This window comes from Mus caroli, chromosome 18 (assembly GCF_900094665.2).
Source record: "Mus caroli chromosome 18, CAROLI_EIJ_v1.1, whole genome shotgun sequence".
Classification (NCBI taxonomy): Eukaryota; Metazoa; Chordata; class Mammalia; order Rodentia; family Muridae; genus Mus; species Mus caroli.
Window position 1 is genome coordinate 59,223,528 of NC_034587.1, and position 27,811 is coordinate 59,251,338.

The 27,811-nt window shown below is 39.0% G+C and overlaps 1 protein-coding gene across 2 annotated transcripts in view; it reads left to right on the forward strand.

Annotated features, from left to right (window-relative positions):
- Htr4 (5-hydroxytryptamine receptor 4) overlaps positions 1-27,811 on the forward strand; it is a 169,787-nt gene that overhangs the window by 113,115 nt on the left and 28,861 nt on the right. The window contains exon 7 of one of the 2 annotated variants that reach the window (XM_021150569.1): positions 24,394-27,770. The exons of the other annotated variant lie outside the window; for it this stretch is intronic. Coding sequence (XP_021006228.1) covers positions 24,394-24,484 — 91 coding nt within the window. The 3' untranslated portion in view covers positions 24,485-27,770. Of the gene's footprint in view, positions 1-24,393; positions 27,771-27,811 lie in introns of those variants that run through there. 2 annotated transcript variants of the gene reach the window in all.

The window sequence follows — 27,811 nt, forward strand, 5'->3', positions numbered from 1 at the left end:
AGCTTGTAGTAATTGTATATTGCTCAAAAGCCTAAATGAGATGATAAAACTAAAATAAATTGAATAATATGCATGCAGTAATCAATGCTATGTAACGAATTATACAGTGGGGCGTGGAGATCTACAGGAGAAAGGACAGTGTTTTGGCCCATGGGTAGACTTCACAGAACTTCAATGTGTAAGAAGTTGAGATGAGGGAGAAAGACTACAGCAGCCATTCCAGGCAGATAGAGCAGCAGAGGGAAGAAAGACGAGAGCTTAGGTGCACCTGGATGGTAGGAACTTACCAAAGTCGCACGGGCTGCTGGAGGTGGGGGTGACACTGGAGATAATTGTTCATGTCTAAAGTACTTACCAAGGTTACACAGGCTGGTGGAGGTGAGAGTGACACTAGAGTTTAGTGTCATGATGCACTGCCCCCCCCCCAAAGAGAGAGCCTTTAGGTGTGAGCTTGAATTGATTGTTCTTATCTGTGAAAAGTTACAGGCACAGAACCTTCATCCTGTGGCAGAGATTAATTATCAATAATATACTGTTCTTTGCTCTGAGATCCATCAGGATTTTTGAAGAATAGTTCCTTTTTGGAGTTAAGCACTTCTTTTTCTTTTCTGGGTTTTTTTTTGTGGGGGGGTGTCTATATAATTTTATCATTTATTAAAAACAGAATAGTTATACTTGTTTATTTTTGCATAAAGAACACTTGATGTCGCAAGAGTATCTTCATTCCTCAGAGTTGATCAATAACTCAATTTTATCATATTCAGCAGCTGAGTGAGCACTTGTCTCTTTCTGATGATGACAATATGAAGTTGTTCTAGCAGCTGGGACTCAAGGGGTATTCATTTATATGCTTGAGAGAAGAGGAGCGGGCTGAAATTGCCATGAAGTACAAACAGTGGTCCTCAGAGACTGCTCAGAGGCATCAATTTACCAGTGTGTGCAGACTTACAGTGGTAGCCTAACACAGTGTTGGAGCTGCAGCTGGTAGAAGGGCCTTGAAGGATACTGTGACAGCCTGGTGTTCTCTTCATTATTATGGAGGAAGTGTCACCAGGGGGAAAAAATCCAACTACAGAATGTGTGTATGAGTACGGGGAGCTTTAGCTATTTAAGCTAGGAGTTGTCTAAGTACAGGCTGTTGGCAACTTAAAACAGTATGTGATTCCAGGGACACATTTACTAAGTCTGCTGCTTCTGGAGTTGATGGCTTTCTGGTTCAGGTAATGTCACAGACAGTGACACTCTGGGACAGCTGGACATGATCTGTTTTGCTGATACTGTACTGCTTACCCCTGATCCTTCGGTCACCTGTGTAAGCAAAGAGATTGGCTTAGAGGGCTATGAATGAACCATCCATGTGGTCTTCATGGAACGAGAAAGAGCATGAGGTTGCTTAGCGTTGTTCTCTGGGGAATGAGAATCATACAGAAATCAGAGTAGTTTATGTAAAAAAAAATACATCTATTTCTAAACTGCATCTACCGTAGGGCAAGCCTTTCAGGTGCAAGAATCTACCCGTTTGGTTCACAGCTCTATACTAAGGATCCAGTGTCTGAGATGCATAGAAACTTAGGCGATTGATGACTGTGTGAACAAAATTCATTCTTCAGATCAAATTACCTTATTTAATGTAATGTTCAAAAATCAGCATTGCCTTAAAGATCTCATATCTAGAATGTCAGTGAATTTAGGCAAATTCAATAAATATAAAACTAAAATAAACTAAAAAGGAAATAGGCTTTTACTGGCTACCCTTTCTCTAAGCTGTCTCTTTCTCAGTATCTTTACACACATTCCTTAAACTATATGAAGTCATAACTTTCTCCATCATTTTAAATAAGTGGCATGATTACATATGCACTGTTTTTGTTTTCTGGATCTTGTGTTCTCTTCTTTAACAATAATGTATTTGGACATAATTCTACTGGAGAATGTTTTACGTGTTCATCCCTGTTTAACAATCTTTATTTATTTTCTACTCCCAGACCCATGTGTATTTTCAGGATTTTGGAAAACTACATTATTTTCACGCCCTTGTACACATTTCTTTGTGCATTTCAGAGAGCACCGAAGCTGAAATGTTTTATTTACATGTGTATTAATAATGTCTACCATAAAATGGATTGCCTACCATAGTATTTGAACAATTATTATTCCCATCAATTGGTGTGAGAAGATTATTGATCTCACCAATATCAAATATTATCCTTTTGATTACTTTGTTAATTAAAAACATTCATTCAATTTGCATTTCCCAGATGACTCGTCAGGTTGAAACCTTTTAAAATTGGTATTTTCAAAAAGTGCAGTAGTCATTTTAAAATGTAGCTAATTTTTCTTAAAGTACACCAGTAGACACTGTATAAACAGCATTGTTTTCAGTAATGACGGGATCTGAATTTTAGTCTTGATTTTTGCCTCTTAAACAATATATAGATGCTGTAGCTGGCTTTGGATTACTTTGTGGTTCTTCTTTCTTCCACCCCTCTCCATAATCTCTTTTCTTCTACCCTTTCAACCCCCTAACACTAGATAAGAAAGAAAAAGGAATAGAGAGGAAAGAAAAGGAATTCCTGAATAAAGTCAGGGATCAGAAAGGGGCAACATTATGGTTAGACTACTTTCTGCTGATTAGGGGCATCAAGTTCCTTGGGGCGTTTGACTTTTGCTGTTAGGATAACTAATTTCTTCTTTCTTTCTTATTCTTTGTGCATGACTACTTAACCAACCACAAGCACAGCAACCAACAGGCAATGACCCCTCACCTGTAGGGACCCTAACGTTTATATACCCTCTGAAAAGTCCCCCAGAATTCCCAACATCACACAATTACAGAAACAATCTGTAGCTGGTAAAATCATGCCCCTGTTAGAGCATGAGGCAAATTATAGTCAACTGCTGTGGACAGTCTGAAGTAACCTCATATCCCATACCTGGAATTAAAGCAAAAACATATCCTTATAATATTTATGTGGTTTATTTTTAAAAAATCAAAATTCTCACTACAAGAGAACTTTTTTGAGTCTCTCTTTATTCATGCAAAGGAAGAGGAATAAACAAAGTTCTTACTGACTGGCATGGTATCCACTAACTACATATGATTAGTTAAGTAAAAGTCTAAATTAAAATTATTTTTAAATACAAAAGGGTGGATCACAGGGTCCCCAATGGAGGAGCTAGAGAAATAACCCAAGTAGCTGAAAGGGTCTGCAACCCTATAGGTGAAACAACAATATGAACTAACCAGTACCCCACAGAGCTTGTGTCTCTAGCTGCATATGTAGCAGAAGATGGCCTAGTCGGCCATAACTGGGAAGAGAGGCCCCTTGGTCTTGCAAACTTTATATGCCACAGTACAGGGGAATGCCAGGGCCAAGAAGTGGGAGTGGGTAGGTAGGGGAGCAGGGCCGGGGATGGGGGTTATAGGGAACTTTCAGGATAGCATTTGAAATGTAAATAAAGAAAATATTTAATAAAAAAATAAAATGAAAAAAAAGAATATATTTGTACTGCCCAAATACTCACATGTGCAGGGCCATCTACTGTGTTTGACCTACCAAGGACCACATCCTTAAACAAAACTAACACTTCTTCCTCCTAGACTCCAACAACTTCCAATGGCTCCTCAGCTAGAGGTGGGTATTAGTGAGCCCTTCTGACCTCAAAGCTGAATGCAGACTATAGGTCTTGTGCAAGTAACCATACCCATGTGAGTTTGTGAGTCCAGCAATCTTATTGTGCCTAGAAGACGCACAATAAGAATCCGATCCTCTGATTCTTACAACCTTTCTGTCCCCTCTGAGCCACTGGGGAGGAAGTATGATGTAATGCCCTATTTGTGCCTTAGCATAGAGTAAACACTATTAAGGGATATCCTAACTCAGAAATTAAAGGTTGACAACTGTTAGCAGGAAACAGACATTCTCTACCTCTTGAAGGACTCAGAATGGGTTGATGGTCATCAGAGAGCTATTGCTTGAAAAAAATCTAATGGTGTATTTGTTAATAAAAGTGAAATTGAAACTTCTGATACCCACAAAGAGCAACCATGTTAAACAGAATGTATTCATTGCAGGGACAAACCAGGTTAGCCTCATCCTGGAAAAACTGTGGCTGTGAGCTGAACAAGTCTGACTAATAATGCTTTTCCAAGGAAGCGCTTCCGAGGAGAGCAGCAGTCCAATTGCCACCACAAAAGGGTGTTGGGTTGGTAAACTAAACGCTGCCTTTAGGGCTGGTTCTCCTATGATTGTTTCATTTAAGACGCGTGTGCCATTTAATTTCCTTTTGTTAAAACTGAAAATAGATTATTTTTAATACAATATAGTCTTTCCCCCAACTCCTACTGGATTCTCCCCTACTCCCCACCCACCCAAATTCACCACCCCCTCTCTCTCTTTTCTCTCTCCTTTCTCTCCTCTCTCTCTCTCTCTCTCTCTCTCTCTCTCTCTCTCTCTCTCTCTCTCTCTTTCTCTGCCTCTCTCGTCCTCTCTCTCATACATATTTATAGGCATTTTTAAAATAATAATAAATATGATAAAATATAAAAACAAACAAGTATAGGATAAAACAAACAACCTGGAGCAAGAAATCCAAAGAAAAAGCACATGAAACACATATAGACTTACACACACACACACTCACACACACACACACTCACACATGCAGAAATCCCATAAATACACATAAGAAATGTGCAAAAGACCTGTAAGGAAAAAAAGAAAAGAGAATAATGCCCAGATAAAACATCAAGAGCGGAGGACCTTCCTAAAAATGCTATTAAATTTGCTTTGTGTTGTGCTAGGCATGGGATCCACCCTTAAGAGTGGTGTGTATACCAGCAAGGCTACTTAAAATGACTTTTCCCCTGTGAGTGGTTATCAGTTGGAGATAGTCTCTGGGTTAGAAATGGGGGCTTCTCTCTGCTTTCCCTCTCAGTGCTGGGATCTCCTCTGGCGTCTACATTAGCAGCCACTGGACATGCTATCACAGTCTCTGTGCATCCATTTGTATGAAAACCTTATTGATTTAAAAAGCCTTGTTTCCTTGGTGTCTTCCATCTCCTCTGTCTCTTGCGATCTTTCCCCCTCCTCTTCCAGAGTTCTGTGAACTCTGAGGGGGATTTAATGGAGATAGCCCATTTAGGACGGAGGGTTCCAAGGTCTCTCACTCTCTGCACTTTGTTCCACTGTGGGTCTCTGTGTTCCCATCTACTGCAGGAGGCAGCTTCTCTGATAATGACTGAGCAAGGCACTGACTTATGAGTAAGGCAGAATGTTGTAAGGAGTCATTTTACTGCTCTGTTCCTTTAACACAGAGGTTCTTCACCTTTCTAATGCTGGGACCCCTTCATATACTTCTTCATTCTGTGGCGATTCCCAATCAACACATTATTCTTGTTGCTACTTTATAACTATAATTTTGCTACTGCTAATAATTCATAATATAAATATCTGTGTTTTCACAGGGTGTAAAATCCCAATAAAAAAGCAGATCACATACTTTCAACATACAGTGACACAGGCTATACATTACCATCCAAAAGTGAGGAAAGATAACATAATAGGTAGGGAAATGCTAGACCAAAGCAAGACCAAACAAAACAAAACAAAACAAAACAAAACAAAACAAAACAAAACAAAACAAAACAAAACAAAATATACCTGATGTCAAAGTGTTCTCAGATCTCTGGCCCTTTCAGCTTTGTTTGCAACATGTATCTTGATCATATCCAACCCAACACCTATCTCTAGCACCTTTTCTAAGGTCTGTGATCTCATTAGATTTCAGCACCAGACTAGGTTTCCAGTCTATAATTTCTCTCCTGTTGAGTGCGCCTTAAGTCCAAGTAGACAACTGTTGGCTGCCATCAACATGCGAGTGCCACTTACTGAACCCTGATGCATACCCATCCATGCTAGTAATTGCCATGGTTCATAGATGTTTCAGTTGGATAGGGCTGTTTCATTGCTTCTCTCCCTTGGCAGATTCCATAGTATTTTGTGGAACTGTGGAAGCTAGATGACAGGAAAGAGACTTTCAGGTCAGATCCAGCTTGAAGAATGAGTCAATCTGAGTGTTTTCAGTGTGATATGTCATGAGCAATCCCCTCCCCCTGCACCAACCTCAACCCCAGAGGGGCAACCAAGGGCTACATTGATAATCCATATTGTTTGGGGAGTCACTTGGACTACCTTGACTAACCAATCAGAAGGAAGTTTCTTGTTTCTGGCACTGGTGTTTTTGCTAGTTTATGGTTCTTGTGGGGAGCAATGTCAGCAGCTTAAATTCCTCACATATAATGCCTTATTATAAATTTAGGTAATAGGAAACAACGGGATTCCTTGAAGCTTTATCAAGCAACCTAGGTTTGACTTGTCCCTTGTCCCTCTTTCTCCTTCCATATTAACGTCCTAGCTTGATCTTGTGTAGGTCTTATGCAGACAAGCAAAACTTCGTGAGTGCAATGGTCACATCATATCATATCCAGAAGACAGCCTCCCAGAACTCTCATCACCATCTTCCAGGTCTTATATTCTTTCCCCATCCTCTTCTGTGACATATCCTGAACTGGAGAGCATGGGAGTTGATAACAATGTCATGTTTATTGCTAGCACCCAAAGTTAGCTTATCCTTAGTATTTTGAACACTACCCTCCTAAATAAGAAGCTTTCCTTACCAAGATTGATGGCATCACAGATCTATGGTATAAGCGTAACTATTTGGAAAGCAGTTTGTCCATAAATGTGGCCATTTTGCTAACAACCGAACAAAAACAGTATGTTGACCTCTGCAGCTTAGGATATTGTTAACCATGGGATTTGACTATATTTATAATATCAGGCATGTATTCCTCCTGTGGAGCTGGTGGGGATCAGTTGGTAACCCCATAAACAATTCTGCCACTGCTACACAAGTGACCACATCTTACCTGGCAGGTCAGTATCTAGATAAGTCCACTGATCTCTTCCTACATTGGCAACCTTCTCAGTCCCTTCTAGCACTATTAAAGCTAGCCAGCATGGAGATTGTCCTAGTCAGTTGAGGCTGATTTCTCTATATCCCTCCATCAAAGTATATGTGTTTTCTTATTGATTTCCATACATCTTTCATGTTTTGGATACTAGTCCTTCCTTGTACTATTTTCAAAAGTAGCTTCCCAACTTCTGCTTGGGTTTTGACCTTGGTTAATCAAATAACAGAAGTTTCAAGTTTTGAAAACCACATTTTTACTTGACCACTTACACTCATTTTAGCTTCTTTCTTCAAGGACTCCTCACATTCGCTTTCCTAAAAATTGCAATTTCCTGATCTACTTTCTAATTTATAGCAGATCATTAATTTCCTCACATACTCATCCCTTTCTCTCTGGGCCTGCCAGTTCTCAGAAAGTTCTTCTCAACACTCATGTGAGTGCCCCATTTGTGAATCTTATTGCCATCTTCATGCCAACTTCTTTTAAAGACTACGATAAAAGACTTTTATCTTTAGCCATAGCTTCCTCTGACCTGTAGTCCAGAACATCAATTTTGCTTGCTGGACAACCCCATGTAGATACCTCTTAAAAATCTTAAGTCTAACAGAACCAAATAGATTCTTAGTTTTATGTTTTCCTACTCCCAGCCACGTTGCCTAAGTCTTATATATATATATTATATATATATATATATATATATATATATATATATATATAATATATATATATATATTACATATTTTCCTCAATTACATTTCCAAGTCTTTATCTCCTTAAATAGTCTCAGCTTCTACCACATTACAGTGAATGAGGACACTTTCTGTGACTCATGGAGAACTGATATATTACAGGTCAGACTTACATTTTTTTTAAATGATGAACTGAAGTATGATCAACAGTTGAGTAGCATTAGAATAATATAATTAGTAAAATAGATTCCCAGGCCCTACTTAGCAAACCAGGGCTAGACTAATAAAATGGTATTTCTACCAAGACAAATTTTCTGCATCATGAACTGTAAGATCTACCAGTTTATATTTGCACTGATTAGGGAGGATGGCCAATGCCTGATGCCATTGCTTTTGTTTCAGAACTTCTGATTATGATACATACTTGCAGTTCTTGGGCTCTGATAAAGTCTCCATATGGATAAATATTAACTATGCGTTAGGTAACAAAATGCACTAGCAAACTGTCTTTTAAAATTTGTCTTGGGGGAGTCCTGCTTCAAGCCAGATGTCTCTTCAGTTGAGAAACATGATAAGAACACATAGCTTTGCCTTGTGACCCCAATAACTAAGTGACAAATGGTAGAGACAAGTCACATTGATTTGATCAGAGGTTCCTTGGCAATTTGAGTTTGCTAATGTAATACATGTTTACATGAGATAGAGCGCTCTAAGAGTAGACAGAGCTAGGTAACACAAACAGAATTGCCTATGGTTTAGATTTATATATGAGATGACTGGTCAACCAGGCTTAGATCTCTTTCTTGAATTTCCAACTTCAGATACTGAAACCTAGATACTTACTCAGTTCTCAGCTTCTAGAAAGATGGAAAAACTTCCGAATCCCAAAGATCTTGCTACCTAGCTTGGTTCTTGGCTGGTCCCAACACTCCTGGTAGATGACTTTCCATTTTCTACAAATATATTGTACAGTGGTGTAAATATGAGCCACATGTGACTATTAACATTTTAATATTCATAAAATGAAATAAAACAAACAACCAAAAAGAAACATTGTTTCCCTGGTGGTATTGGCCCCATTCTTAGTATTAATAGCCACATGAGTGGCTTCTGTGTTGAATAATACAATTGTAGAATATTTCAGAGAATGGAGACAGTTCTGTTAGACACCACAGTTTTAGAGGCAAAGAAGGGTTTCCTCTGAAAGTGGATACAATATATCTTTCTCCTAGACTTAACTCATGTTTCTTGCCAGAGCTCTATCTTAAGTAAGCTAGTATCTATCTATCTATCTATCTATCTATCTATCTATCTATCTATCTATCTATCTATCTATCTATGTGTGTGTATATATATGTATGTACATATGTATATATATACATATATACATATATATTAGTTTATATATACATACACATTAGTTTATATATGATATTATATATTTCCATATACATATATATATAATATGTATATATCAATTGTGTATATCAACCCTCTATGTTTCTAAGCATGGGATTAGTAAACGCAGATTTGTAGACAATCAGAAGAGAAAACATGAGGGCAAGAAGAGAGGGAAAAGGGAAAGGAAAAGAGAATGAGGACCTCATCCGTTCCCCACCAAAGCAGAAAAAATGAAATTCCTTGGAGTTTTTGCCCGCTTTTGTTTCCCTTACAAACAATATCAGAACTTATTATTTTCCAAAACCTAGTGTGTTTTCTGTTAGACTACCCCTCCCCAATAGACTGTCTATACAAGACGACAAGCAGTTGTCTCCTTAATTTCCTAAGGTTTCCCTCGGTTGTAAACATTTATCAGTATATCTGCAGGATAAATAAATATTCTAGGGTGTAAATAGATTATATACTATAACAAATTTTTCAAACACATAGGTGTGGCTATTAAGATCATTATATTTTCCACCATGAATCCACTTATCAATATTTGTCTTCAACCTACCAGAATTCCTTGAGTTCCTTTAAAAAAAAATAAAGCTTTTTATACTTGTAAGTTGGAAGAATCCCCCGTCCCAAGACGAACAAATATTTTAGATTTGGTTTCTTTGAGGTCCTGGGAGGTTTCTATTAATGTTAAAAAGATGTTTGGCATTTAAATGACATTTTTATGGCCTTTACCCTGAACTTTGGAGGTTACAATTGAAGTCAACATTTACTCATTGAACTGAGCCAAAATCAATTTAATTTAAATCAAGAATGGATATGGATGCCCTCATTCATCTCCCTTAATCTTCTTCATGGTCAGCATAATTTATAGCTCAATACAAAATGAACATATTGGACTACTAGTTCAGAGGGCAAGAAAAATTGCCATTAAAGGCACTAAAATATAGTCTTTTCCTTGCATCTATCTCTGTTATCTGGTTATTTATTGTCATTGCTTCCTATGTACCTTTATATAGAAAATTTTAATTGTTATTATTATAAAATTTATATTTTTGAGAATTTAATATATGCATACTATAATTCATCATTTCTATCACTTTCTTCCCCAAACTTATCATGTATCTCCTACAACTCTCTCTTGAATTCATGGCCTCTTCTTTTTAAATTATTATTGTTTTGTCATACACATGCATGCACACACATGTATATATAAATACAACCTGCTGAGTCTCCTTAGTATTGCTCATATGTACGTGAATTTAGGGCTGACCATTTGGGATTGGCTAACCTATCAGGGGGCTTGTCCTTGGAGCAGACTGGTTATCCCTCTCTTAGCAGCCACAATTACCTATAACTCTTTATCGAGGGTGGGGTCTTGTGAGATGTCCACCATCTATGTTTAAATAGGATCTAGCACTGCCATTAAGCAAGTTGTGTTGAGGCAAGCATGTTGCTTAGATTTCATGAATTCAGCTTCCCTGTCATACATAGAAGACCCAGTCTCACAGCAGACATCCTGATCTTCTGGCTCTTACAATCCCTCTGTCTCCACTTCTGTGATGTTTTCTGAGCCTCGGGTGTAAGAGTTATGTTGTAGATGTATCAGCTGGAGTTGGATATCAAGTGGTTACTTATTTCCTTCATTTTGACCAGCTATGGCTTCCTGCGATGGTCTCTATCTGCTGCAAAAAGTAGCTTTTTGGTGTAATGAGAGCTGCACTTCCCTGTGGATATATAGATAGTTATTTAGAATGCAGTTGGGAATTTTACAGGTTTGGGGAAGCGGCAGTAAATCTCCTCTAAGGTCCATGAACACATAATCCATGGGCCTTGTGCAATGCTTTTGATAGGATGGTCATGTCACAACATGAATTAGGACTGGTTCTTTCTATAAGCATGGGAGATCTTCCCATTTTCTACGGTCTTCCTCAATCTCCTTTTACAGATATTTAAAGCTTGCAATATATAAAGTTTTCACTTCCCCGGATAGGTTCAGGTCGATCTAAGGAAATTTATTATGATTTGCAGTGTTTCTCTGATCTCTTCCTCAAAGTATTTGTTGTTGGCGTATAAAATGGCTGCTGATTGTTTTTCTTTGCAAGTTTGTTTTGAATTATTACCACTTTGTTGAAAGTGTTGATCCCTTCTAGAAGTTTCTCATGGAAGCTTTTCTTTATAACATTATATCATATGCAAATAGGAATAATTTGACTTCCTCCTTTCCTGTTTTTAACCTCTTTAATTCCCTTCTCTCACTGCTGTAGCTAAGTACTTCCAGGGCTGTGTTGAAAAGGAATGAGGACGGTGGAAACCATCTCTTGTTCTTGATTTTAACGAGAGATAACTTTGGGGTTTTCTCCATTGAAAATGATGTTGACTGTGTGTTTGTCATAGCTTTTAAAAATTATGTTGAGGTGTCTTCTCTTCAGTCCTGCTCTCTTTAGAACTTTCATTGTGTAGGAATTTGAGTTTTGTCAAAGGCTTTTTCTGCATCTATTGAAACGATCAGGTAGTTTTTGTATTGTGAAGGTTTCCTGACTTATATAAGTTGAATATCTTTGAGTCTCAGTATACAGCCAACTTGAAGGTGATGGGTGATCTTTGTCACATGTGCATGCATTCAGCTTGCATTTTATTGCGGGAATTTTTAATCTATGTCAATCAGTGATATTTTCTTTTTTCCTCTTCCTCCTCTTCCTCCTTATCCTTTTGTTGGATCTACACCTGTTTTTAATATTAGTGATACTTGCTTCATAGATAGAAATTTGAAAGTTATCCTTCTGTTCCAATATTTTAGTAATCTAAGAAATATTAACTATAGCTCTACTTTAAAAGTCTGCAAAAACTCTGTTGTGATTCCATCTGTCTGGGGCTTTTTTTTTTCAATTGAAAGCTTTTTTATTATTACTGATTACTGTTTTGATTTCCCTTTTGTCATGAGTCTGTTTAAGTTGTTGATTGTTTCTTGACTTAACTGTAATGGTTTGTATGAATCTAAAACTTAGCTCATTTCTTTTTAGATTTTAAAGTAATGGAGTATAGGTTTTTAAAGTCTTCCCTTACAATATTCTGCATTTCTTTGGCATTCATTGTGAAGTTTTCTTACAATCCTCATCTTATTTATTTGGATCATCACTTTTTTTAACTGAGCCAAAAAAGGTCAATCTTGTTTATCTTCTCAAAATGCCAGTTCATAGACTCATTGATGCTTTGTATTATTTTATTTCTTTCTATTTAATTAATATTTGCTTTGATTTTAATTAATTATTCATTTTCTACCTTTATATAGCAGCATAATTAAGTATTATCCTAAAATTACCCCTTTCGAGACAGAATTTTACATAACTGTTATATGACAAAACTTTTCCTGGGTAAAAACAACACACATCTGTTAGCCCCAGATAGAGAACCCATGATGACCAAGGTATGAATACTACCAAAATCCAACTTGGCCAACCAGTGAATTTTACTGGGGTTAATTACAGGAATATGGGTAAAGCGTTACAGGAGCAGAAATTACTCAAAGACAGCTTCACTACAAAAGCCTACCCCAGCATGGATGACAGCTCACAAAATCTGGGTCTCTAGAGCACACTGCCCAGCCTTCAGCGTGTGTCCTTTCTGAGTTATTCAGTTGCTCTAAACCTTCCAGATTTCTGCTGGACTGGTCTTAGAGCCTTCTTTGTAGCTTGGCTTTTCTGAGAGTGACTCTCAGGAGTCTTTAATGTTTAATGTTTTGAGAAGGAGAAGCCTAGTTAATCTGGTTACAGTCTTGACTGTTTACACTTGAGAAGGAGTCAGTTTCAGTGACTTCTTGAAGCTGTTTTTAGTTGTTTACTATCTGTCTCAAAGCCCTCTTGCAGAATAAAATATTTCATTTTCTGAGGAAAATGCTATACAATAGCCCAGGTTGGCCTTAAACTTACTATGTAGCCAAAGATGACCTTGAACTTCTGATTCCTTGCCCCTGATTCCCACACGCTGGGATTACTCGTGTGAGCCTTTGTACCTGGCTAAGATTCACCTTTATGTTGCTTAGAACGAGTTTTCAGTGTAGATGGAATGGCAATTATCATGTTTGCAGAATCACTGAAATTATACAAACTGCAGCTCATATATACTTATTTTTGACAGACAACAGCTAAAAAGTAGCTCAGCTTTTTATATGACTTCTTGACATGTGTACATTCTCAATAAATCAAAAAAAATTATCAAACACTTCACAGTTTTATGACAGCAGAAATTTAAACCCAGTGCTAGGTCTCTTTGGGGTACCACTGGTCCCCAAAACCATAAAGCTGACCCTGCCAAAATCTTAACAAGGAGTAGCTTCTCTGGAAAAAACAGGTCTGTTGAAATCATACCAGGAAAGCATGGAAGGCAATTTCCAAAGACATCTGCTTACCTTGTCAAAACGTGGGGCTTAGTACAAGTTAGAACTCACTGCAGATTATGTCCACCATTCAGAAATTTATTAATGAAATGGGTGAAGATTATTTCCAAGATAGCCACTTTTGGACCAATACACTAGATAAACCCTATTCTTTTCACTGTGACATAGAACATGTTGCTGCCTCTGACTTGGTGGAAGGTGACCTTTGACACAGAGCCCCCAAACACCCCAACCGATATAACATGATAGATGTAGATGCTTGAATTTGGTAGACCATGGCTTCAGTCATGTGCAACTTGCCATTTAGTGTCAACATGACATGGGACAAGTCACTAAACTTCTCTGGGTTTGTTTCCTCATTTGTAAAGTCAGGATATTAGACCCTTCTCAAAATGACTTTGTAACATTTCTCATGTATAGAGCTAAGCCTAGCCCAGGCTAAGCCTAACCCCTCTTGTATAGAAAGTGTTTAATAAATGGGGGGGGGGATCATTATAATTGTATATAAAACATCATCCACATCTTCATAAAACACCCTTGTCTAATTCTCTGGTAAGGAGCACTATATTTAGTTAATTTCTGCTTTTATTCCAAGGAATGAGTTAATAAGTATTGTTCCTTAAATAGGAAATGTGGCACGTCCTCTGCTAAAATAAAAGCAGAAATTAATTAAATATAATGCTACTTATAAGTAATTGTTTAATCAACATGAGATAAGAATTAGTCACTGAGTACACCATGCCCTGTACTGAACAATTGCATATATTATATTGAATGTCTTCTGGCTTCTCAGTCACCTGTTGGCATCTCTTTGACCTGATATGAAGCATGCCAGTCATGTCAAACAGACTGAGCACCTTCTGTGTGTACTAGGCTTTCCTTGGTTGCATTGCAAGCGTGCTTACCCTCAAGGTACCAGAGTTCTGGGTAGCAGACTTCTGAGGTCGATGTCAACCATGAAGAGAGGTTATATGTGGAATTTGTGTGCAAGGAAAGCCCAGGACAGTACCATCTTGGACATCTTCAAGTTTCCAAAGTGAAGGAAGCATCCAAGGTCAGAAATGGGTACAGTTTAGCATGGTGCCCCTGGTTTTTGAATCCTGACTGCACATTAGACATACTTGGGAGCTTTACAAAACTACCTGAGAGTAGGTTTCACATGTGCAAGATGCTAGCAAGATGATCTGGGGGGCAGGCAGCAAAAATCTAGTTTTTAATAAGAGTTCTAACATTCAGTAGGGTGGGAAACGACTTACGAACTACAGAAACCAGGAGGAATTTTTAATCTTTTATTGATCACCAATCAGCCATTATCCTGCCTCCAAACCAATAAAATGAGAAAGTGGTATTAGATAATGCTTGAAGATCAGGCTAGATCCACTTCTTAGGTACTGAGATAATATGCATTTAAACTCTCAGGTCTCGATGGTACAGTTCTGCTTACCGATTGGCAATATGCATGCTGTTATAGCTGGGGTTTGCTATAGACAGTTCATGGGCAGAGGTTAGGAATGATGCTAATCTTCTCAGAGCACACAGAGAAGCCCCCTACAGAAAGAACTCTATGGCCCTTAAAGTGCTAGATTATCCTGAAATAGAAAGTTCTTTAAACTTTGCGATTTGCAACAGAGAAACTTCTTGTTCTTGCCAGGAGACAGCTGGGGAGTTCTGGAATAACCGCTAGAGGTACAGCACCTGTAGTGTTGACATTTCTCAACCCATGCAGTCTCAAGACAAGGAAAAGGAAACCTTGTGGAGAGTGACTGGGATTTCTTCTGGGAAGAATCCTGCATGTCTGTGGTTAGGTGTTGGCAGCCACCTTGCAGATAAGCTTCCTACAAGGCAGGCACTATGCACTTGTTCCTTTACACCATGTTCTTGGCAAGGACGCAGCCCTCTCGATTTAGTCAGAGCAGCTGCTCAGGAAGGGATTGCCTCCAAAGCACGCTATGAAACCCACTGAGAAACTAGAGTCTCGTGTAAATGTGTGCTTAGCCCACAGCGGAATGGGATAGGTCTCTGATCCATTGAATTGATAGAAGCTTCATCTTATGCAGGGACTTGACCAACTAGAATGTGCTCCAAAGAAGGCAAATACCACAATTTTTTTCTATAGGATAATCACTGTGTGTGAGGAACAGAGAATTCTGTGTGCAGAGCAAAAGATTCGGATCATAAGCCTTGCTTTTATGTATTTAAGTGTCTAGTATGGGGAAAGGGGACATCTGGCTTGTTCTTAATGGTTTGGGGTTTTATGAATATGTGTTCTAGCACAGTGTGGAATGGATAGCCTTGCTTTGAGTGCTTCTGTAAAACAGAAGGAAACAACTAGATGACCACTTAGCAGAGTCAGCTGAGGGTCAAGTCACCAGAACCACCACGTGATCAGTTGTTTCTGAGAGTTTCTGAGAATGTGGAGGGCGGGGGGTGGGGGGAGTTGAATGAGATAGTCTGAGACCATTTTCTTCCTACAGTACAGTGAAATGCACAGCCCACTCCAGCTGTTGTGCTCAGCTAACACTGGAGAAGAGCTGAAGGAAATTTTCAGTGAGTAGAGACGCATTGCAGGTGATACAGTCCATTTCAGGAGCTATTCTGTTTTTCTTTAGTGATGGTTCATGTGGTATGAAAAAGAATGTTCATACTTTTCTGAGGGAGAGATTCACTCCTGAGTTCAATAGCATACAACTATCGGATGCCTGAGGAAAACCTTGGTCAAATCCACAGATCTGGGGACATTTCTTCACCTCTTCATCTTCGTGGCTATCATTGGCTGGCTACCAGCTACTCTCTAACGGTTTATATGCAAATCACTGAGCTAAATGCATCGTGTGTGTGGTCACATTGAGTTCTTAATCATCTCCGGGCAGGCTTTACTGTTCCCAATTTATTGAGAGAGAAATATATTCAAAGATATTAACTGATGCCATTCTTGGAACTAAGCCATTGGGGGACATTCAGCATCCAAACTTTGTCACCAAACAGGACAGAATCTTTTCTTCAAATGCTTTGCCGTCTAGCTCAACTCCCAACACTTGATATCTCAGCACGATTGAAGGCTCGAAATCCTACAGTTTGAACAGCACTTGTTGTTGCAAAGTTTGGTTGAATTTTACTTGCCTGTATCTTAGCATAATATAAGACATGAATCTTATGGGCGGAACTGGTTCGCAAATTCAGACTTAGTGGTTTGCAAATTTGTGTTTGAAGTTTACAAACTATTTGCTCAAATTAATTCTTAATCAAAGGTGTAGGAATGCAAAAGAAAACTGAGGACTCTAAAGGGGTTGTTAGTATAGAGGTATATGTACATAACCAAGGCCATTGCTCCATCACACCAATGTCTACAATGGCTATCCCATAATGAGGCTTGATAAAGTCCTATAAAACTTACCCGAGATATGCTGCTGAACCCAGGGTGGTATAGACAACAAACTAGGAGGCTCAGAGACCATTAAGAGTCAATAGAGGAATAAAGGAAGATCAGATCTCAGGTTCAGAACTCAGGGTCAATTTTTCTCTAACTAATTTGATATCTTGCTATTACATTTCTAGTAGAGTCACATATAACGTCCTAGTAGGTAGAGATTTGGCAAAGATGCGCAAAGACAAGATGCCTTCTAGAAAGATGTCTCGGTGTTCATAGTTTCTCATTTACTTCTGATGGCTCAAGTCCTGCTCCGGGATGCCACACCCAGGAGCAAACTACAATTTACTCCAACCACCCTGGGAAGCCTCTGTATTCAATACAGTGTTTTCACAACTTTTCAAAAGGCTTGAACAGAAAGCTCTTCACACATTTTGGCAATCTTAGGAGATTTTTTCCCTTGACAACACAGTAAATTATATGGGTTTTCTTGCCTTTTTTTTCCCCTTCTGGAACAATGTATACTAGAGCTTCGAGAAAGAGACTCTGTTTTGCATGTTATCATCTAGGAGGATGATAGGTCATTCAGACATGTAAGATTTAAACTGCACATGCCAGCTGGATTGGGCTGTGATAGTATAAGCTTAAGCTGTGCATTGTGACTTGCTGAAGGTCACAATGAAAGGTGAAAAGAAGCCCTGCCAGGCCTGGCACACTCTTGTGTTCTTGCTCATTTCTCAAACTTCAGCCATGTTCCTCTTCCTGTGGTAGGTGTATAAGCTTGAGAAGCCTTCTCTAAATCATCAGTGGGCTTCCCTACCCCTGCCCACTTGAGCTACCTTGTCTGTTGTCTCAATTTCCTTCTCGGCACAACATTAATTTTTCCTCCAAGCACAGTTCCAATATGAGCTCTTGAAACTGCCCTGATTCCAGCTCCTGATTGCTGATCAATAATTAATTACTTTTTTTTCCTGTGAGCTCTCTTCCGGTTGCTTCTTCTCTCTTGTGGAAGCTCAGCTTATCCTGGGATCTTCTTTGTGCACCTTTTACACCTTTACCCACCTGACCTACTTCTCTTGAGCAATTTCTAGGGGTTTAGGGGGTCTTTGCGGGGACAGTACACACTGAGTGATGCTGGCTTGGTGAGGCTCTCTAGTTCTAACTGGGCCTAGTAAGTAGGCCTCATGCTTTTGCCAAAAAGTGAAGACCAAAGTGAGGGTTTTTTTTTTACTACAAATCTCAACTTTATATACAGGTTCTTCTAGATACATTTAGATTTTCTTCTATTTGAAATGGTTTAGCAAAAAAACCAAAACCAACAGAAAACCAACAAACACAGGCATATCTTGACCTGCACAAAGACTCAGACTTCTAGTTCCTTTGCTATTTATATGTTATGATAGACAATGCTAATAATGTTATTTATCTCTGCTTCTTCCCGCCCACCACCACTCACTCCCCAGTTAGAGTTCCCCAATGTTCCTATTGACCTCTAAGAGAAAAAAAATAAATGAATAAACAAACAAACAAACAAACAAACAAACTGGCAATAAATGCTGTTAAGAATCTGGGGAAAGGAGAACCCTTATTTACTGTTTTGTGGGTCTGCAAACTGGTACAGCCACCATGGAAATCAACAGCTTATAAAGGGAAAGGTTTACTTGGGGCTTTTGGATTCAAAGGAATAAGCGTCCATGACCATCATGGTTGGCAACATGCAGCAAATAGGCATGGTGCTGGAATAACAGCTGGCAGTTCCCATCTTGATCCACAAACAGAACAGGAGAGAGAGAGCTAACTAAACATGGCTCCAGCATTACATTTCCTGGTGCTCTTTTTCTCTTAGCACTGTCTTCCAGGTTTCTACTAGGATGCCCCACTAAAACCTGATTATAGCACTCAACCGCTTTTCTAGGCTAAAGTCCCAAAGTCTTCCATAACCTTCCAAACCTGTCATGGTCAGATCTGTCATGGTCAGATCTGTCAGAGCAATAGCCCCAATAAAATACCATTTCTGTAGTAGCTAGTTTTCTTTTGCTGTAATAAAACACCATGACCAAGGTAGCTAGCTTATAGAAAGAAAAGGTTTTGTGTGACTTCCCTCTAGTGGGATAAAGGTCCATCATCATCGTGGCAGGGAGCACAGTGGCAGGCAGGCAGGACTAGCGTTAGAGCAGAAGCTGAGAGCTCACATCTTTATCCACAAAAAGGAAGTAGAAAGAGCTAACTTGAAAGGGTATGAGTCTTTTGAAATCTGAAAGCATGTCCCCAGTGATATACTTCTCCCAATAAGTGTATACCTCCCAAGCCTCCACAAATAGCCGCCAAGTGGAGACCAAACATTCAAACACATGAGTCTATAGAGAACATGTCAATCAAACCACCACACCATCCATCAATCCATATCTACTTTGTATGTCCCTCCTATTAAATGGAAATAAGTATTCTGTGCATTCCTTCCTTATAGATTTGTGATGAAGATTAAACATGGAGAAAGATGAAAACATGCTATCTATTGTAAAGAGGGTCACCCAGTTCATAAAGAGCAACCCTGTATATTCTAAACTGACCTGCTAGATTATTGGAGAAAATTTGTTTTAATGATGTTTTGTATCAGGGATTTTGCATAGCTCTGGCAATGTTCTTGGCCATGTCTATGTTTGAGGCCAGTCAGTTATGGTCTCACTGTATTTTGAACCCTACCCCACACCCTTAGATACACTTAACAGCTTTGGAGAGTTAATTTTCAGCTCAGAAATTGAAGACTTTTCGATTCTTTGACACAAAAGCAAAATTACCTTCCCTGTGTTTTCAGAAAATCCTCTTCTTTCTAAGTGGAATATAAAGTATCAAACGCTAACAATAGGATATTAAAAGCCAAATTTGAAGCAATTACCCACAGCTTTGCAGAACAGTCCCACACACAACTGCTACCCAATCAAAAGGCCCAAGTCTGTCACCCACTATCCCTGCTACTCATGGAATCAGAATGTCAGGACTGCAAAGGATCTTATGGATTATTCTCCTCCTACTCACTTAACAAATGGGGGAAATGAGGCACAGAAATAAGTCTGTGCTGTTGGGTACATACACTGGCAGACTAATGCCACATTAGAACTCCCTGTGTCCTGATTATTGTTCTTAGTGCTGTACTTTGCTGTTGCCCCTGCTCCTGACTTTAGCTGGCTGGCAGCAAAGTGGGTTCCTGGGATAGCAAAACAGTCACAGTCAGTGTTATCTTTTATACCACATGCCATCTCTTCTGGTGTAATATAATCTTCCATAGGTTTTTATCTTGTATAAAAACTCTCAGGGGGATTGCACTAAAGTATTAACTGTTAATTGTACTGGCATAATAGTGTAAGTCGAGAGTATTCCAAACCAGTGACATCACTACACCACCCCTTTCCTGTTCTAAAGTCCCCTACTGCCTTTGCTATTGTGGAGAGGAAATGGTTGTGTCTTCCATGGAGTTAGAGGCTCAGCCATTATGAAGGCTTGGCCAATGGTATATGAGCAATCCTTTATTCCTTCTTTTCTTCATCATATTCACATTTTAAAAATCTTTGTAGATATATCAACAGATGAGATAAATAAAAATGTCGGGTAATGATGTCGACATATGAGTTATCTAAAGAGTTAATGCCAGCCGGGCGTGGTGGCGCACGCCTTTAATCCCAGCATTCAGGAGGCAGAGGCAGGTGAATTTCTGAGTTCGAGGCCAGCCTGGTCTACAAAGTGAGTTCCAGGACAGCCAGGACTATACAGAGAAACCCTGTCTTGAAAAACAAACAAACAAGCAAACAAACAAGAGTTAATGACATTTGAAAATTATAGGAGGAGGGATTCAGAATGAATCTGAATCCCAAGTGTGTTCAGAGAAAGTGGCAGTCAGAAATAGTTTTATGTTACTATTTTGGGAAGAACAAGTGTGTATTTTCTATAATAAGAGAAGATGCTAACTAAAGAGAAAAGAACATTATGGGGACATTGTTGTCTAGATTAATGAAAAGCCATACACATATCTCCAAAATCTCATGGCTTGAAAGTTGACTGACTATAGCCCCAAGTGGTTCTCTGGCAACTACAGAAGAGTGGCAATAACCAGTTTTTCAAGAAAGTCTCTAGAAATTTCAAATATGTGGCATAAAGCAGACTTCATTAGAATTCCGAGACATTCATTGTACAAATGAACAAAAATAACTCAATGTAAGATGTGATCATATTCTAATAGAATAGTTTTTGCTGAAACATTTTAACATATCACCAGGCGAAGCCTGATAGGATGAAGACAGGCTTAAGGATGTTGAAGCTTCTGTGTGTTATAGCACAGTGTACTGTTCTACCTTGTTCTGCCCTGCTGTGTACTTTTCCTTTGGCTGAAAACTTAAAACTCAGCTAACACTAAGCTGAAATTTCTAGATAATGCTCACTACAGGTTATCAATGTTCTTAGAAAATATTTGAAACCTGGTTTAATAAGTAGGTATTGAAAATCATTTGAATTGTTGAAGTTCTTATAGCATGAACTCAAGTGGCAAAATTGTTACCAAGCCTATGAGATAAAGTTTAACTGAGATAAATGTTCTTCGTTTTGATTCAAATACATGGTAATATATAATAATGTGCTAACATAATTATTAACTAGAATAAAGTCATCACAACTTCAAGTATAGATACCACCTTACGGCAAAAGGATGTAAAAAAAGTTTTCTAGCAAACAGGACCAGTAAGGAGCTGGCATTGCTATCCTAATAGCTGAAGAAGGGAACTTCAGCAAAAGTTGATCAGAAGAGACCAATGATACTAATTGTAATTAATGCAATCACTAACTAAGAGGACATTACACACTTACATGGCAAACTCTGACTCACTCAATTTTATAAAAAGCATCCTACTGTAAAGGTAAAAATTAACCCCAACACAGCAATAGTGGATTATTCCAATACCCTCCTTTCTCCAGATCATCTGGACAAAAATTAATAGAAAAACATAAGAGCCGGGCGTGGTGGCGCACGCCTTTAATCCCAGCACTCGGGAGGCAGAGGCAGGCGGATTTCTGAGTTCGAGGCCAGCCTGGTCTACAAAGTGAGTGCCAGGACAGCCAGGGCTACACAGAGAAACCCTGTCTGGAAAAAAAAAAAAAAACCAAAAAAAAAAAAACATAAGAATTAAATGACAGCAGACATCAACCTTCTCTAACAGATGGCTACGGAATATTCTACCTACACCAAAAGTTGTACTTTCTACTCAATGGCCTGTGGAAGTTTCTATAAACTGGATGACATGATTGGAACACAAAACAAATCTCAAAAAATACAAAAAAAAAATTGGAGTAATGCTATGTAGTCTATATCACCACAGTGCAATAAAGCTGTAAATCCAAAGGAAAAGAATCTCTAGAAATTCCATGCATCTGTGGAGATTCTGTTATAAAGTCAGAAAGAGAAAAAATATACAATTTACTTATGCAATTCAAGAATTTGGAAAACAAGAATAAAACAAACCTACATCCAGTAAAGGGGAAGGAAAAAACCTTAAAAACATGACAAATTAATAAAATAGAAACAGACCAATACAAGGAATTAGGAAATCTATGAGTTGGTTCTCTGAAGAGATAAAATTGGCAACGAACCAAAAGAAGGAAGAGATGACTCAAATCAACAGAATTAAAGATAAACACTACAATAAACACCAAAGAAATTTAGAATATTATAAGGTAATATTTTTAAAAACTATATTCCATTAAGCTAGAAAACTTAAAAAAAAACAGATAAATGTCTAGATTTATCTAGCATAGAACTGAAACCAAGAAGGTATCAGCAATCTAAACAGAACCATAACAAATAAGGGGATTAAAACAGTAATGCAAGATCTCACATTAAAAAGCCCCAAATCTGATTGATTCACAGCAGAATTCTACCAGATTTTCAATAAAGAACTACAGATAATGTTTCTCAAATTAAAAGAAAGTACTTCAAAATGCTTTCTGTTATTACTATAATTCCAAAACCTATTAGCCAATATTTCTGACAAACATGGATAGAAAAACTCTCAATAAAATATTTTTAAACTAAATACAGGTAAAAATCAAAAGAGATTATCCATTATAATCAACTTGGCTTCATCCCAGAGATACAGCTATAACTCAACCTATTAAATCAATACATACAATCCTATGCATTAACATTACAAAAATCACATGATTATCCTGATAGTTGCAGAAAAGAACTTTGACAAAATCCAATATGCCTTCATGATTAAAAAGCCCTAGAGATGGTTGAATTGGAGGAAACCATACCTCAACATAAGAAAATCTGTATGTGGAAAACATATAGCCAACATGATCCTAAGTGGCAGATAACTCAAAGCTATCCTATTAAAGTCAGGAACAAGAGAGGGCTTCTACTGTTCCCACTCCTTTTTAACACAACCCTTGAAACACTAGCTAGAGCAATATGAGAAGAGAAAAAAATTAAAGGGATTAAAAACTGGAAATATATATATGTATATATATTTGATAACAAAGTCATTATTAGTCAATAGTGTAAAGGGAGGAGCTGATAACTAAAATCTGGTTCCCTAATTGTTTATTAATTATGTCAATAAAGATGGCAGAAGCCAATCATTGGGTGAAGGTAAAGAGGTGGGATTTCCAGGTCCTGGGAGAAAGAGGAGGGAAAGAAAGGACTTTTTAGCTAGGCTTTGGAGAGAGAAGCATGAAGCATGTAAGGTCTGGGTGCTACTAGAACTGGTGACAGCCTCCACCACCATAGGATAGCTGATGACTTTAGAGCAATAAATTCTTCGCCCAGCAGCTGTGTTATCTGGCTGGTTTTAAAATATTAAGGCTGTCTGGTGTTTTCCATCCACAGGGACTCAGGTGAGCAAGAGAAAGGGTATAGCCTGGGCAGTTGTAAGAGCATTGGTGAAGCTAGCTGCCTGGTGGTTGGTCGGTGTAGAGCTATCCCATCTCTCATCATTCATGGGAAAAAAATGTGATCTGCTGGCACTGAGCAAGAAACACGCATGGGTTTTTAAAACTACTCGCAATAGCATATTAGCATTGATAGGAATGAGATCCCTGTGAGAGTATCTACATACGCAAACTGATTATTTAGTCTGTATATTACACTGTTGGTTGCACCTGAAGAGCTGGGCTCCTTTCAAGTGACATCACCAGAACATGTATTTTGTTCATAGGACAGTGCTCATTATGGAATATGATCTGGAAGATAGAACATACAAGAAGCTGTTGGGCTGGGGAAGAGAACACTTGAGATATCCCATCAGAAGAGATTAGGATTTGGGGTGGGTTCACAATATACAGCAGGCCTGTTGGGGAGAAATGTTAAGAGGATAGATTTGGGATGAACATCAATTATTTTTAAATAGTTAAGGTTGTTCAGGAATAATTATGGCTTGTTTATTTTCAGGAACTTTTAGTTTAGAATCCAAGCTGCAGCCTATTTGCATGGTACATCGAGGTGCCTACTTTGAGTGTGCCTACTCACCACCTCTCGACTCCATTCCAGTACTTGAGCCTTTCTAATCTTCTTCTCCTCCAGGGATGCAGTGGAATGTGGTGGCCAATGGGAGAGTCGGTGTCACCTCACAGCAACTTCTCCTTTGGTGGCTGCTCAGTCCAGTGATACTTAGGCCCTTGGGACAATGACCTAGAAGACAGCTGTGGCTTGAAACGAAGCCAGTCCTAAGCTGCTACTTGTGTGTATGTGGCTGGCCCTGGCACTCTCTTCTCCAAGGCTTTCCAAGAGCATGAGGCAATCCGCACTGGACTTTCCCGCCAGGAATCCAGCAGGCGGTATTTGAGGAAGTTAAGGGAGAGAAGGGCTTCCTCCTTTGCTTTCTGTTTCTCAAGAGTTCTTCCTGGAGTCTCCACTCTTGCTTGGTGGTCTCTGAAGTCTATGACCTAGTCTCCTTGCTGTTTTCAGTCTGTCCTGTAAACATTTACTGTGTTCGATTTTCTGTTTCCAAACATGGCTTCTTTGAAGTGTCATCTTACAGATACTGTCAAAACATGTGCATGTCTTGATCACGTTTCTTGCTTGGTCACATCTACTATAGCTGTGTTCAGACACTCCACCATCTTTCCTTTGCTCTCTTCTCTGCTGGGCCCTTGTTCACTTTCTTTCCTTTGTCTGGGTGTAGACATGTATCCTCTTGGCCAACCCTTGTGTCAGCCACAGAGCTCTGTTTTCTTTTTCCTGTGTTTAGTGGTACCATTCTCTTCAGGACAGGTTCCATCCATTTGCAGTCGGAGACACAGAAGAGAGATCCATCAGTGGGAAATGGTCTCTGCAGAAACCCTGGAAGGAAGTCAGGACCAGATCTATCTCATCTGAGAGATTTCACTTTCCTTTCGGCTTAGATAGCACACCTAAAGAGCCTTAGGCAGGGCTGGTTCATCACATGCATCTATTAAGAGATGCTCAGACTCTTCTATGAGCTTGTGGTGCATCACACAGTAGCAGCTCGAAACCTCAGAGTATGGCTTTGCTGCTTCCAGTGGACCGAACTGATGGATGCTCACCTTGTGGAGCCTTGACACTCTTGCTATCTTCTAGGTGGAGAAGTACGGAGTCCAGAAAGGCTAGTAATGAGAAAACAGAATCTGGCTCCAAGTCAGAGGACCCAAATGTCAGCCCAGGCCCTGCTTCTGTAAGGCTGTGAGACCATGAACAATGTCTTTCCATCTATGAATTTCACTCTCTACATTGCCAAATTTAACTTGGAGCAGAGGAGTCTTTAAGATTTCTTTCCATGTCTAAGACAATAGGATGCTGCGATAGCCTGCCATCTGCTACCTCAAAAACTCATGGCCTGCTTACCTGTTGGCTTTGTTTCAAAGGAATGGCCCTCCTGACTTGGGCATGCTAGACTTCCGACTTGATCATCTGTGCAACCTGGTGAAACACAGTGAACCTGGTGTCTTTCACTCAAAGCCGAGTCCATAGTTTGTCTCAACTACCCGAGAGCAAAGGTTCTGAGTGAGAGAAGCACCACTTCTCAGAGCCAGGTGAGGTTCAGCTTTCGCCTTGACTGTGGTTTGATTCCACCTCAGGACTATGCACTGCACCGTTCTCTTGAGCTTCTCCTGGAGTGGCACTTGCTAGTCCTGTCAGCACTGACTTTCATTCTGGAACTGAACTTGGCAGGAAATAGACTATGGAATAAGGAAGAGAAGATTGACAAAACCAGTCAAATGCCAAAAAATGAATTCTCTGTTATGTGAAGACTTCAATTTTCTTGAGCACGAGTCTTAGCAAAAGGAAGTAGACCCTGAGAGAGAACTCCTATATGCTGCTGGGGGGCGGAGGGAAGCTCTGTGCTAAGAAATATTGATGCTGAGATGGTTCGTGTCAAAACTGATCCAATGGAGCAGTTCTCACTGGAGGCCTCTTCTCATCCATCCTGAAGAGAGTTGAAGCATCACCTTGCATACTGACCTTGTAGCGGGATCAGTCCACTTTGATTTTTTAACTCCTTGCTTCCTTGCTGTGGTTAGGCTCAGCACTCATTTGGAGGCAAGCAGTGTTTTGAAGCTGGTTCTTTTCTAATACAAGAGATGAGATGCAACCAACCTGCCTCGACTGACCGCATGCCCACCCCATCAACGAACATGGTGGTGGGTGAGTGATTCAGGCACCGAGTCAATGATGGACTGGCTGAGTGGATGGAACTGAAAGCTGGATGGTGGGAGCCTCAGGAATGCTTCCACGTACTCTGTAACAGTTGATGTGGAAAGAAATTATGTTTATGGAGACATTTTGTAAAATATAAAGGGACAGCTCATATGTTTGCTATTATTATGGGTATTTTGAATTACTGTGCTCTCAAGACCACTTTTTTTTTTTCACTAAAAAATGAGGTCAGTTTAGAGTGAGCTTTCTGTGTTGGAAACAAAACCCGAGAGCAACCCTTGGGTACCAACACACCCCTGGGTACTCATCCTTATTAATTGCTTCTCATTGGTTGCTTAGCCCACACATTTATACATCACCCTCCATTTAAAGGGATTTCTTTGTTCTCAAAGGGGTGAATAGAGAAGGAGACCGTGGGCAAGTTTTGGTAAGAATGGCTCTAATTTTATATGTAACTTCATAGTTTCATGAGCTAAGTTCATATACCTGCTTTTCATATAAAAATGTATCTGAAAAAGTTCCCTATAATAAAACTAATTCCCACCTTACAAATAAGATATATACATAATATATATTTATTTAATATATATACATATACATTATATATGTACATATATAATATATATTATATTAAATGTGGACCAATGTATGAATGGCCAGCTGACAAGAATGTTACATAATGGGTCACTAAGTTACTGAACAAGGATAGACTTTGATATTTCCTGACCTGATGATAAGCCGCCGTTGACTACAGCATAATGTCGTTTTATCTAACACCTTTATTTTGTTTACAGTTTGTCCATGTGTAGTTACCAGTGGGGCTACTTGTATCATTTGTAGTTCAATGAAACCTCTAGTGTAATCAATCCAGTAAGTACATGTGTGCCTGCTGTTGAGAACATGAAGCATAAATCTTATGAGTTCAGGGGTTGGTGAGTTCCAATTATGGTGTCATGAACTGGTTGGCTATACCTATGGTTTATTGACGCTAATATTTTTAAGGTACCAAGAGCCATGATTATTACCTTGTTTCCATGGAAAGCATCCTTGGTTTTATGACAGATCCTTTTGATGCAGTTTTAAGGAATATGTTCTTGGAAAACACAGGGACCTGCACAGGTTTTGTTTTTAAACTGATTAATTATATTTATTGATAAAATATTGTCATATTACACATGTTTGTATGACTTCATCTGTACATGTTTAAATAAGTTATACATTATGACAAATCTTAAGTCATAAAAGAAATAATTGAGTTTTGAGTATGCAATAAAATGCCAAAGATAGCCCGTGTGTGCCAGTACCGTGAAACATCTCTGTAACT